Raw genomic sequence first — 12,415 nt, forward strand, 5'->3', positions numbered from 1 at the left:
TTCAATGGAATTCAATAAATCTGAGATTAGAACACTACCCCATACTCAGAGTTTGAGTGAATGGGTACATTGAGAGCCTAAATAACAAGTTACAGTAGGAATCCCTGTCCTGGATAAAAGCCAGACACACCATAAGCACACCTGCACCTGCTTACCCTCCTGACTCATAAAACACATCCACATTGTCTGCCTCGCCAAAGAAGTCAGGGGAAATGGTTTTAACAGTCCTCTTTCTTTTGAGTGGAGGATTACATTTCTGTGTTGGATGAGAAATGGTTTCCTCAGGTGTCACAACAAATGCACTGAACCCAGCTATTATTATGAGAGGAAGAGGAATGCCTACTGAACCATCTTTTGCAACACAAAGCTCAATGTCACACAGACAGGCCTGCTGGAATCCTACCTATGCTGTTTTTGTGGCTGTCTCTTGTTCTTATTGGCACTCTGGTACATTGCAACAGGTGTATGAGGGCCCTATAACTAGTTTTCAAACACAAACAACATTGTGGTTCTGCTCTGTAGTTTACTTAATCAGAGTGAAGACCTCTGCTGTAAAATGGCTCGAGTTGGGAAATCAAATACCAAAGATCTTAAAGTGAGGCCATACTAGCAGCAGCAGTGGCAATAACTGGATAATTGAATTGATAGCAGCTTATTATATTAGCCACCTATCACCACCACATTCACAACGTCATTGTCTCTGTTCACAGTGATGGACATCACAGATATTGCCCATGGAAAAGCAGACGATGAGGAGAAGCAGCATTTCATCCCCTTTCAGCAGTAAGTGTTTTAAAATCTCCCACAGCCTCTGCTCATTTTCACCCTGTGTTAATGGTCCCCACTCCCCAGTCCATTTGAAATCAACTTGCTCTTACACCATTATAGTCAAATGAAAAATGGCTTGAACTCTGTTAGGATACAGCACTTCAAGAAATGCATTATGCTTGCTATTGCTATACCATACTGTAGATCAAGGACAAGTCTAAGTTTGTAGTGCAGTGTTAACTAAAATGCAACTGTTTACTATTCCTGCTTGGTCACATGCACTTTTATATTTTGTAGATTTTCCTCCAATATCTCAATATGCTTTTCGTAGCTCTATGATTTGTGATCAATCCACTTGTCAGTCCCACTTTTACAATCTATTTCTCCCCCTCTCCTATTCCTTCCCCTTTCTCCCAGGATAGCTATGGAGACCTACATCCGTCAGAGGCAGCTCATCATTTCTCCTCTCCTCCCATCCCGGGTCATTGGAGAGAACGAGCCTCTCACCGCCGTCTTCAACAAAGTCATTAACACCCGGGAGGTCAACCACAAGGGCCAGGGTAAAGAGACACTCTCACGGACATTCTGTGGCAACAACTCACCAGGTTGCCCAAAATATAGTAGAGTAGAACAGAATCTAAAATAAAAAAGGAATATAACTCAGAAGGGGCTTTTGAAATGTGGGTCTCGGTTCTAAATAGGAGCATTACAGGTTGTGTGTATCAATTCCGAACATTCTGTTAGTGCCTCTGTCTTACTAACCTTCTCTTCATTGACGGGCCCTGTTGGGTTCTCAGGACTGTTTGTGACCCTGAAGCTGCTTCCTGGTGACCTGTCCCAGGTCAGGAAGGACTACCCTCACTTTGTGGATCGCACCACCGCCATCGTCAGAAAGATGGGCTTCCCTGAGATCATCCTCCCAGGTGCCATACGTTTGCATTTTCATCTTTGTAGCTGAATTGTATCTGAAACAATGGGTTGCATACTTTGTAGCTGCCTTTACAGCAGTGACAGTCAATAGATCGTTGTTTAGTATTAACCAACTATTTCTCCTCTAGGATATGTGAGGAACGATATCTATGTCACCTTGCTGCAGGGGGAGTTTGACCGTGGTAAAAAGACGTCACCCAAAAATGTTGAGGTGATGTTGAGTGTACTAGATGACGATGGCAATCTCATGGAGGTAAGGGTGCCGTCCTAACATTTATATGTGCCTCCACCTTTCTTTCTTTAACAATTTTGACCTCAAGGATTGCATGCCGGTCAACTCATGTTTGTTGGTTGACTGTAAGACAACAATGTAGTTCAAGGTTTATTACACAATGACCCAAATTAATTTTTACATGTAATGTATTAAATGGGTGTTCCAATCTTCAAAAAAGTATCCTATGTTTGACTGAAGCTCATTCTGTCCCCTTGAATAGAAAGCAATATTTCCTGGAGCTGGATATGATGGGATCACAGAATACAAGTCTGTAATTTACTACCAAGTCAAGCAGCCGAGCTGGAATGAAACAGTCAAGGTACAGCTCACTTTCCAGCATCCCAGGTGTTTCTATCAGGCCTCTCCTCATGGTGGCTCAAGTTCAGCAATTACTTTCCCAAATCAATTTGGCTCTATAAAATTTAAACCTTTAGAGGAGCTATTGGCAAGGATTGTTTCACTCATACAAAATGCTAGACAGACACCAGACAGGACTTTCTCTGTCTATAATCTTGTCATGATACTCTCCTCACTCCTCTCTCCTCTCCTCTCCTCACTCCTCTCCTCACTCTCCTCTCCTCTCCTCACTCCTCTATCCCCTCTCCTCTCCTCACTCCTCTCTCCTCTCCTCTCTCCTCTCCTCAATCCTCTCTCCTCTCCTCACTCCTCTCTCCTCAAACCTCTCTCCTCTCCTCTCCTCATCCCTTTATTCTCCCCCTCCAAGGTGACTATTCCTATTGAAGATGTGGGCCGCTGTCATCTCAGGGTGATGTTTCGACACAGATCATCTCAGGACTGTGAGTGACTCACATTTCTAAAACACTCGACACCCAGGCAGCCTGCCCTAACCCTCTGGGAGCTGGTCAGCATGAGTATGAATGTGTTCTTCAGAGTTGGTTGATTGGGTCCTCACTGGCACTGCTGTTTCTCCTTTAGCTAGAGACAAATCAGAGAAGCCATTTGGCATGGCGTTCGTCCGCCTGATGAAAGGAGACGGAACCACGCTGAGAGACGGCAGACATGACCTCATCGTCTACAAGGTGGGACCAGCACACCACTCTGCTACTGTCACTAGGGTTGCAAAGGGAGGGTTTATTACTGGAAACTTTTGAAGTTTACAAGTAAGCTACCAGAATTTTGGTATCTTTCAAGGAATTTATGTAATCTATCACAATACACCTAGTTGCACTTTTGGCTACTTCAGATTATCACAGGTGTCTGTAATTATCTCTGGCCCTCTGTGTGGCCTTATCACATGTAAAATATATGAAATAAGGAAATAAGATGATATAAAAATATAACAACAAAGCTGTAAAACATTAGCCTAAATTTAAACCATCAACTTCGTGAATACCATTGGTGTTTAATATGAGGGTTTCCGCATGAAAAATTAAGAGCGTTGGGCCAGTAACCGAAAGGTCGATGGTTCGAATCCTGGAGCCGGCAACGTGGAAAAATCTGCCGTTCTGCCCTTGAGCAAGGCAGTTAACCCCCAACAACAACTGCTCCCCAGGCACCGATGACGTGGACGTCGATTAAGGCAGCCCCCGGCACCTCTCTGATTCAGAGGGGTTGGGCTGAATGCGGAAGCCACATTTCAGTTGAATGCATTGTTGTGCAACTGACTAGGTATCCCCTTTCCCTATCTACTAGAAACTTGTGGACAATATAGACACAAATAAATGAATACTATATATGCATACATAAAAAAAAAAAAAAAAGTTATTCCGATATAAATATATATAAAGTTATGATAGATTGCTATAGAGTTTCTGTTAATTACCAAAATTACTAAAGATTTCGGTAACTTTGGTAAATTACCGGTAGCTTTGCAACCCAAGCTTTCACAAACCCTGTATGATGTAGACATCTTGGTGGAAACAGAGGGTTCTGATACATTTGTCTACAGATCTTTCTTTCCCCATAGGGATTATTTTTCATGATCTATGAAATAGTGAAGTAATTATTTTTGATATTTTATATAAAATAAAAAGCTCCCTGGTCAATGAATATCAAATTACATATCGATGAATATGTTTAAGTATTTATATATATTATTTCTCTTAGGTTGACGTGAAGAAGACTGAGGATGCAAAGACATACCTGACTCTGCCAGGCTCCTGGGCTGAAGTGGAGGAGAAGGAGAGGCAGACAGGGAAAACCTTTCAGCATTCAGGAGTCATCCCACTCACCAAGGACAGCTTCCAGATTGGCACTCTCACCTGCTCCACTAAACTCACCCAGAATGGTACTGTAGTAGGACACAATCATCTCTAACAATGTATTAAGAATCAAACCGTCGCTAACAAATAAAATCGAACCAAACGCTTTCTGCACTTCGGCTCGTAATACTAATCAGAGTGGTGTTGACATACTCATCCAAGTTTATATGAAATCCAAGGGTCAGTAAAAGTTAGATGCTGCTGTTCCTCTGCTGTTTTCCAGTGGATCTCCTGGGCCTGTTGAACTGGAGGTCCAACCCTGAAGAGCTGGACCAGAACCTGCAGCGCCTGATGGAGGTCGAGGGAGGGGAGATTGTCAAGGTGAGTCTGACTGCTGCAGAGTTAGCATTCTTAACTGGCTTTACATACAAGGACACCCTAGCCTAATGCATTTGTCTTTTGTGGTCTTAGTTTCTACAGGACACACTTGATGCCCTCTTCAGCATCATGATGGAGACTTCAGAGGAGGATACTTATGACACGCTGCTGTTTAATGCTCTGGTGAGTTCTGGAGTGGTGGGTTAATTACTTGCATTAAGCTATCAGGATTAATGGCATCTGTCATTAATATACCAAAAGACAATTGTGTATATAAGAAATGATTCATGATACAACATTTTCTAGCAGGATTCTATATTACACTGGTTCTTGACTGTGCTCTGCATTTCTTCTAGGTGTTCATAATCACACTGATTGGAGACATCAAGTTCCAGCACTTTAACCCAGTACTGGAGACATACATCAACAAGCACTTCAGTGCCACTCTGGCTTACATGTGAGTCTAGCTCTCTCCTTTCTCATATTTTCCTCTCTACTCCGTTAATTTTTTATTCCTCCTGTTTTGACACCTCTCCACCCATTCAGAATTAATTTATATGTCATTACTGGTATGCCTGAGTTCCCCATTCCATTACTTTTTCAGGAAGCTGACGAAGGTTCTGAATTACTATGTGGGCCATGCAGATGAGCCTGTCCTAACCGAGAGACTGTACTCAGCCCTCAAAGCCCTCAAGTACCTGTTCAGGTTCATTGTGCAGTCCCGGGTCCTCTACCTCAGGTATCATAGCCGTGACCTTCCTTCCTCATACTAATACATTTGGGAGACAATATTAGTTTGTTTGTGAAATGAGCAATGTCCTTCATTTGTTTACTCAGATTCTATGGGACCAGTGAGGATGCTTTCTTCAACTCCATACGGACACTCTTCCTCTCCTTCAACACACTCATGGACAGACCGCTGGATGAGGGAGTGAAGATAAAGGTGAGTTGGTTTAGGGGAGAGAAACTGGGATGGACACTTACATGGTACTTCATCTTCTTTAATGCACACTCTGTTAACATGGCATAGCCTGGTAATGCAACATTTGTACAAACTAGCTTACCCTTTCTATGTTTATGGAAGCCTTGTGCTGGCTTCATGAAAGATAGTTGAAGTAAAGGTTTACTTGATAAACTGCAGAAGAACGTTCATTAAAACACTTTCTAGCTGACTAGCGCTGTAAAACACAAAAGCCTTATCCAGTATTTCCCTCATGTTCTTTTTTAAAGACTTTTGAGACCTTCTTGTCTTTTTCAGGGGGCGATACTGAAATACCTACCCACCATCATTAATGACATCAAGAATGTCTTTGATCCTGTGGAGCTCAGGTAACTCCTTGTAATGACGTTTCAACTGTCGAATCTGCAGAAATGATACTATTTCCTGTATAGAAAAATGTCCTTGTCTCTTTCTCTATTTTGTCCTGTCTCTCTCTCACTAGTGTTCTTTTGACCAAGTTCATCGAGAGCATCCCTGACTCTCAGCTGGTGCGCCAGAAGCTTGGTTGCATGTGTAAGATGGTGGAGAGTGACCTTTTCAAACAGTCAGGTACTGTAGCGCCTCTGGCTCAAACATAACTTTATAAGAATCTCTATTTAAAAACAGAACCACAGGATGACACATTTTAATCGTCTCTATTCCTTTTTGACCCCACAGAGTGTCGAGATGTCCTTTTGCCGCTGGTGACAGACCAGCTGAGTGGGCAGCTGGATGACCACTCCAATAAGCCAGACCACGAGGCCTGTGTTCAGCTGCTCAGCACTGTGCTGGACAACCTGGACCGCAAGGATGTGGTGAGTAGCTAATGGCTACAGCACACATCTATCTCTGCCATTGGAAACACTGAAATCAGTGACATCCCTGACTCTAACTGGATTGGTTTTGATACATTCATTTTTGATCTGACCTGTTTGTCTGTGTCCCAAGGGTCCAACCCGGGGCCATGTCCAGCTGATTATGGAGCGGCTGCTTCGCAGGGTCAATCGCACTGTCATCAGCATGAGCAGAACCTCCACTCTCATTGTAAGTCACATACTCAGTACTCTGAAAGTTCTTCATCTAACTCAAAATAAGAAGTCAGTTATTTTCAATTGTTCAGTTGGTAATTATTTATTCTAAGTTTCCATGTACAAGGCACAGTGCTGAAAAGCTGCTTCTATGCATCCTATAAATAACTTAGCACTTATAAGCATACAACAATGAATGATAGCTTATAATTAGCTTATAAGCATAAAACATGTTATATGTAGGAACCTAAAGTAGTTTTACAACTAAGGTGACTGATGCTCTGTCTTCTCAATGGCAGGGTCATTACCTAGCCTGCATGACTGCCATCTTGAAGCAAATGGATGACATGCACTACACCCACTACATCAGCACCTTCAAGACCAGACAAGACATCATTGTAAGTGGGCCGGCCCACCTCCCCTGCCCTGGGCATGGCTCTTCCTGAATCATCCAGTTGATAGCTGGCATTCAACCGCTGGTGCTTGTAACTGCTCCTGAAGTGATTATTGATTATAGACATTTGATGGGACTGACTTGGAACAACGTGAGGCTCTCCCTGTCCTTGCTTCTTTACTGAGCTGTGTGGGTCTAATATGAGAAATGCTAGGGGATTGCTGTGCATAGTTCAGCATGTTACTAATCGATCGACTTGGTCAGAAACAAAACCCCCACATGTTTGTGCAGACATGAAGATGCATACGTCTAGGTACTTTCAGTACAGGCAAGGTAACTGTTCTCTCCCTGGCCCACTACAGGACTTCCTGATGGAGACATTCATCATGTTTAAGGACCTGATGGGGAACGTTTTCCCCTCTGACTGGATGACCATGAACCTCCTGCAGATTGGGGTGTTTCTGCGGGCCATCAACCAGTACTCTGAGGTCCTCAACATGTACTTCATGGACCAGACCCACTTTGAGCTGCAGGTGGGTCTCCAGTCACCGCCTCCTGATGGGGTGGACAAAAGACATCCATGTCTCTCTGCTAATGTAAACTTCTTTAGCTCAATCATTGTCCCAATGTCTGTGTAAAAAATGATCATATTTTATTTTCAGCTCTGGAACAACTACTTCCACTTGACTGTTGCATTCCTTACCCACAAGTCATTGCAACTGGAATCCTTCTCTCAAGAAAAACGGAATAAAATAGTGAACAAGTATGTCCTTTTCTTCTTTGGTTCAATTAGTTTAATATACGGATTCCCTTAAACTAATAATACTAAATAAAGATTTGCACAGAGAACTGAATTTTATGTATAAGAAATTATGCTGTAAGTAAGTTTGTGTGCATTTGCTCTACTGTATGTAGTATAATTATATGTTGTGGTTACAGGTATGGAGACATGAGGAAGAGCATTGGCTTTAAGATCAGAGATATGTGGTATAATCTTGGTAAGTACCGTCCGGTGGTTGTTATCTCTGTGAGACAGAAGTTCAACAAATGGAGACATCTATATAATGGCCTGTTCAGTGGCAAAAGGCTTTGAGGACAATGTTGTTTTATTGCCTAGTTTCATGGTGGCCTGCTTTTTGTTAACCATTTCATGAGTTTACTGTCCTGTTTGCATGAAAATGGAGGGCCACTTATTGCCCTTTCAAATTAGCTTGTGTGACATTTGCTTCTGACTTTATCCTGTGTGCATCCCTCAGGCCCCCACAAGATGAAGTTCATCCCTGCCATGGTGGGGCCCATCCTGAAGGCTACCCTGGTGCCTGAGCCAGAGCTGAGGAAAGCCACCCTCCCCATCTTCTTTGACATGATGCAGTGTGAGCACAACTTCACTCCCAGCCGCACCTTTAACATGGTGAGATAGCTGCCCACAGTAGTCCTTCCTGTCTGGCTTTACAGTATTACTGTACAAACAGAGTTTCCCAGCTGTATTTGGCTGAGCAGATTGTTTTTGTCTTTCTGTACCTGTAGTTTGAGAATGAACTGATCACCAAGTTGGATCAGGAGGTGGAGGGAGGCCGTGGGGATGAACAGTACAAAATCCTGCTGGAGAAAACGTAAGCACCCTGCCAATAACCCTGCCAATCAGTCAGAGGCTAATGCCTTTTTCTTATTAGTCATACCTCATGGTTTCATAGTCAAGACTTAAATAAGGACTATATAACTCCCTCATTCATTGACATTTTGTATTGTTGGTATTGTGTAGGCTACTGGAGCACTGCCGGAGGCATAGATACCTGTCTCAGTCAGGGGAGGAGCTGGCTCTGCTGCTCAGCAGTCTGCTGGAGAAGCTACTGGCCTACCGCACCATCACACATGACGAGAGCCCTGAGCTCCGCATGAGCTGCACCGTCAACGTCCTGGTACGCCCTTACAGTACATCACTAAGAGGCAGGGGAGCGCCTACCAGGTGCTAACTAACACCTCGGACTGGTTTATGTGGAACTCACACTCTAATCAGAACGATTGAGCCACACTCGCCACCTCAGAATAATATTATATGAAGATGTTATGTTTCTACATTGAACCAATTGATTTTAACCTAAAAAATATTATCAAACATTTGTACAAAAGCTGAGTTTTTCCACTGTTTTTATTCTGGTTGTGACAGAACTTCTACAAGGAGAAGAAGCGGGAAGACATTTACATTCGGTGAGACGGATGATTTAATGAATACTCTTCTTTGGATCCCATTTTGTTAGCTATCAATCTGAAACAGGAAAAAGTATCCGCACACTTCCAGTCAGCTGCAAATGTATTTTAATTATAGCTGAGCTTTCGGTCAGCCGACCTTCATCAGAGCAAGGTCGACTGACCGAAAGCTCAGCTATAATTAAAATAAATGTACATCTGACTGGCAGTGTACAGAGACTTTTTCTCCAGTTTTGCCTTTTGCCTCCAGCACCTTCACAAATCAGCTTTGGGTGTGCGGTAGATTCTGTCTATTATCTGTTAGATATCACTCTAAAATACTGACCTTGTCCTCAGGTATCTGTACAAGCTAAGGGATTTACACCTTGTCTGTGAGAACTACACGGAGGCAGCCTACACCCTGTTACTTCACGCTGAACTCCTTGAGGTCTCACTCAGATTAACATTCAATTCGACTTTCAATGAAAACAGCAGTCTTTGGCTTATTTCCCTAAAATTCCAGTTAACTTACTATAACATACATTACTAGAAAACTAAATGCGCTTTGTGTATTGTGTAAATTGCCCTTCTCAGTGGTCTGACAAGCCCTGTGCCCCACATCTGATCCCCGGTCATGGCAAACATGTCTGGACCCAGCAGGAGCTCAAAGAGAGACTCTTCCAGGAGATCATCTGTAACCTGGACAAGGGCAAAGTGAGTTCTCACCCAGTCACCCTATTAGGAAGCATGCTCTACGGATGTTGTCAAGTATATTGGCACCGTTGCACTTTACAATGGAGTGCAATGGAGCAGAATGTTCTGTTTTCTCTTTTCAAAACTAGTTGAATGGCTATTTTTACCCTGTAGGCACCTGCAACTTACCACAAGTAGATAATTGTGGGACTTATTATTAAATGTTTTGGTTCTGTGCAGTTGTAAATCAAACAAATACACGTATGAACACCAAACGTTTCTATATTTCACAGCATATGTAGTGTCAGAGATCCTATGCTACTTACCCCTCAACATGCCATATGAGCTACTGTCAGAAATATTTGTCAGTTTCATTTGCTACAAAAGAAGCTGAGGGCCATATTAAATCAAACATGGTTACCAGGTTTCTGGGTTAGGCTAAACATTTCTCCTGTTCACCGCAGTACATCAACCATGAAACCTGCTGTCTGAGTTTGATTGAATAGAGGTGTTAGTGACGGACAGATGGTGATGTCTAGACCATGTTCACATCTCGTGTCTTTTTTTACCAACTGCTGCATTTATCTGTTCAGATGTGGGAGAAAGCCATTGAGATGGGTAAACAGCTGGCAAAGATGCACGAGAACCAGATGTTTGACTTCATGGAGCTTAGCCAGCTGCTGGTAAGAGGACTTATCATTTGCTATCGTGTTTTAGTCTGAGATTTAATCAAAATATTGTCACTACTAAATAGAAATTGTCCCTAAAACATGCAAACAGTAAAACCAAAAATGATTATCCTCTTAGTTTCTACATGTAAAAAAATAATGCTTATGAAGGCTCCACATACAATGCCAGAAAGGGATTGTCAATGTGTAGTCCTGTGTAGCTCAGTTGGTAGAGCATGGCGTTTGCAACGCCAGGGGTTGTGGGTTCGTTTCCCACGGGGGACCAGTATGAAAAAAAGAAATGTATGCACTCACTAACTGTAAGTCGCTCTGGATAAGAGCGTCTGCTAAATGACTAAAATGTAAATGTCAATAGCCCACTGCCAATTTAGTGTGAGGCCTTTTCAATAGGATCAGGTCCACTGCTGTATTAACATGCTTTTCAGTGCCCACAAAGTCTAGGAGTTAATTAGATACAATGCCAATAAATTGTTCAAGATACATTGTCAAGGGCTAGGACAACCAGACAACCATGTCTTGTCTAAGACAGAAAGTCATTTCAGCTAGCCCAATCCAAATGACAGTGATAGTTGAAGAAAAAAACAACCCATTACTGCAGAAACAATTTGAGGAAATGGGGAAGATATCAGAGTTGCTGCCACACTTGTGTCCAACCTTTTACCCAATTGTCCCACCCATGCACTGCCGGTTGACATACTGGAATCTGCCATTAGGAAGTAACACTCAGTTAATTATGATGTGATACTCTATTTTAAGTCATGTTTTTGTAAATACTGTGTCATCATGGTATTCAACAGTCCTTATCTGCAATGGAGTGGTACAAAAACAGTGTTTTGCTACACTGCTATGAATCTATGTTCATTATGGATCCTCAAATTTCACACTTAACCAAGTTAAGTGCACACGGAACTGGTTAGATACTACAGTATTTTAGGTGTTTCCTGTTGTTTGTTATCTGTGTTCCTGATTGTGGCTTTGTTAATTTAGCTCATTGTTACTACAGCCTCTATACTCTCCCTACTGTTGTCCACAGAAACAGCAAGCCCAGTTCTATGAGAATATAATGCATGCCATGCGACCTCAGCCAGAATACTTTGCTGTGGGATACTATGGCCTTGGATTCCCCACTTTCCTCAGGGTAAGATTATTACATATTTTCAGAAATCCAGCCTCCATAGCACATTTCAAGGTCTGTCTCATACACCTGAGATATTTGTATTCATGTGCCGTTTATTCATTTTACTTATGGAACTCTCAATAAAATTAAATGACGATGTACAATGCAGGCTATACTAGTTACCAGGTCCATAAAGCAGTGGGGGATTCTATGGATTGAATACCTTCCATGATCTTGTCAGTTTCAGGTCAGAATAGCCTTAATTTGGCAGAAGCACATCTATTTCTACAGTGCAGGGGCACATTCCTGTCTACCACAGTCCATCTTAAATTTAAGCTTTGACATCTTCTGTAGCATGTCATTCTATAACAACGTTCTAATTAAATCATATCATTCATATTTGATTTGCTACCATATATAGTGGCTCACCCTATCTTTGAATGGATTTGCTCATACAGAACAAAGTGTTCATCTACCGTGGTAAGGAGTATGAGTGGCTGGAGGACTTCAGTCTGAAGCTGCTGTCTCAGTTCCCCAATGCAGCCAGGATGACCAGCACCGCGCCCCCTGGGGACAACATCTGTAACTCCCAAGGACAGCGTATCCTTCATCTCTGTTGAAGCATGCCCTCATGCTCCCAGCTATGAATGCTATTTAAATGTTAATTGGTGTTAATGCTTCTAGTCAGAACATTATTCATTTGATGTATTTCCCATTTATGGGCAAGTCTTATTAGACCTTTCTCAAGGACAGTTTTGAGCCAGTAATCCACTGGCCCCCGTCTCCGTTTCCCCCTACAGCACTAAAAATGTTTTA

At 42.5% G+C, this 12,415-nt stretch overlaps 1 protein-coding gene across 2 annotated transcripts in view; it reads left to right on the top strand.

The window, feature by feature from the left end:
• Nucleotides 1-12,415, top strand: part of LOC121530859 (dedicator of cytokinesis protein 5) — a 30,246-nt gene that overhangs the window by 12,370 nt on the left and 5,461 nt on the right. For both annotated transcript variants that reach the window (XM_041836155.1, XM_041836156.1), the window contains exons 11-40: nucleotides 711-783; nucleotides 1,186-1,328; nucleotides 1,566-1,691; nucleotides 1,827-1,951; nucleotides 2,193-2,291; nucleotides 2,697-2,769; nucleotides 2,909-3,012; nucleotides 4,040-4,220; nucleotides 4,418-4,515; nucleotides 4,606-4,695; nucleotides 4,869-4,969; nucleotides 5,117-5,251; nucleotides 5,350-5,455; nucleotides 5,771-5,841; nucleotides 5,955-6,061; nucleotides 6,170-6,306; nucleotides 6,440-6,535; nucleotides 6,819-6,917; nucleotides 7,276-7,446; nucleotides 7,576-7,676; nucleotides 7,853-7,911; nucleotides 8,170-8,324; nucleotides 8,441-8,526; nucleotides 8,676-8,832; nucleotides 9,081-9,121; nucleotides 9,458-9,548; nucleotides 9,695-9,814; nucleotides 10,387-10,476; nucleotides 11,516-11,620; nucleotides 12,058-12,199. In XM_041836155.1, coding sequence (XP_041692089.1) covers nucleotides 711-783; nucleotides 1,186-1,328; nucleotides 1,566-1,691; nucleotides 1,827-1,951; nucleotides 2,193-2,291; nucleotides 2,697-2,769; nucleotides 2,909-3,012; nucleotides 4,040-4,220; nucleotides 4,418-4,515; nucleotides 4,606-4,695; nucleotides 4,869-4,969; nucleotides 5,117-5,251; nucleotides 5,350-5,455; nucleotides 5,771-5,841; nucleotides 5,955-6,061; nucleotides 6,170-6,306; nucleotides 6,440-6,535; nucleotides 6,819-6,917; nucleotides 7,276-7,446; nucleotides 7,576-7,676; nucleotides 7,853-7,911; nucleotides 8,170-8,324; nucleotides 8,441-8,526; nucleotides 8,676-8,832; nucleotides 9,081-9,121; nucleotides 9,458-9,548; nucleotides 9,695-9,814; nucleotides 10,387-10,476; nucleotides 11,516-11,620; nucleotides 12,058-12,199 — 3,282 coding nt within the window. The remainder of the gene's footprint in view (nucleotides 1-710; nucleotides 784-1,185; nucleotides 1,329-1,565; nucleotides 1,692-1,826; nucleotides 1,952-2,192; nucleotides 2,292-2,696; nucleotides 2,770-2,908; nucleotides 3,013-4,039; nucleotides 4,221-4,417; nucleotides 4,516-4,605; nucleotides 4,696-4,868; nucleotides 4,970-5,116; nucleotides 5,252-5,349; nucleotides 5,456-5,770; nucleotides 5,842-5,954; nucleotides 6,062-6,169; nucleotides 6,307-6,439; nucleotides 6,536-6,818; nucleotides 6,918-7,275; nucleotides 7,447-7,575; nucleotides 7,677-7,852; nucleotides 7,912-8,169; nucleotides 8,325-8,440; nucleotides 8,527-8,675; nucleotides 8,833-9,080; nucleotides 9,122-9,457; nucleotides 9,549-9,694; nucleotides 9,815-10,386; nucleotides 10,477-11,515; nucleotides 11,621-12,057; nucleotides 12,200-12,415) is intronic.

Source organism: Coregonus clupeaformis, chromosome 18 (genome assembly GCF_020615455.1).
Source record: "Coregonus clupeaformis isolate EN_2021a chromosome 18, ASM2061545v1, whole genome shotgun sequence".
In the NCBI taxonomy this organism is placed as follows: Eukaryota; Metazoa; Chordata; class Actinopteri; order Salmoniformes; family Salmonidae; genus Coregonus; species Coregonus clupeaformis.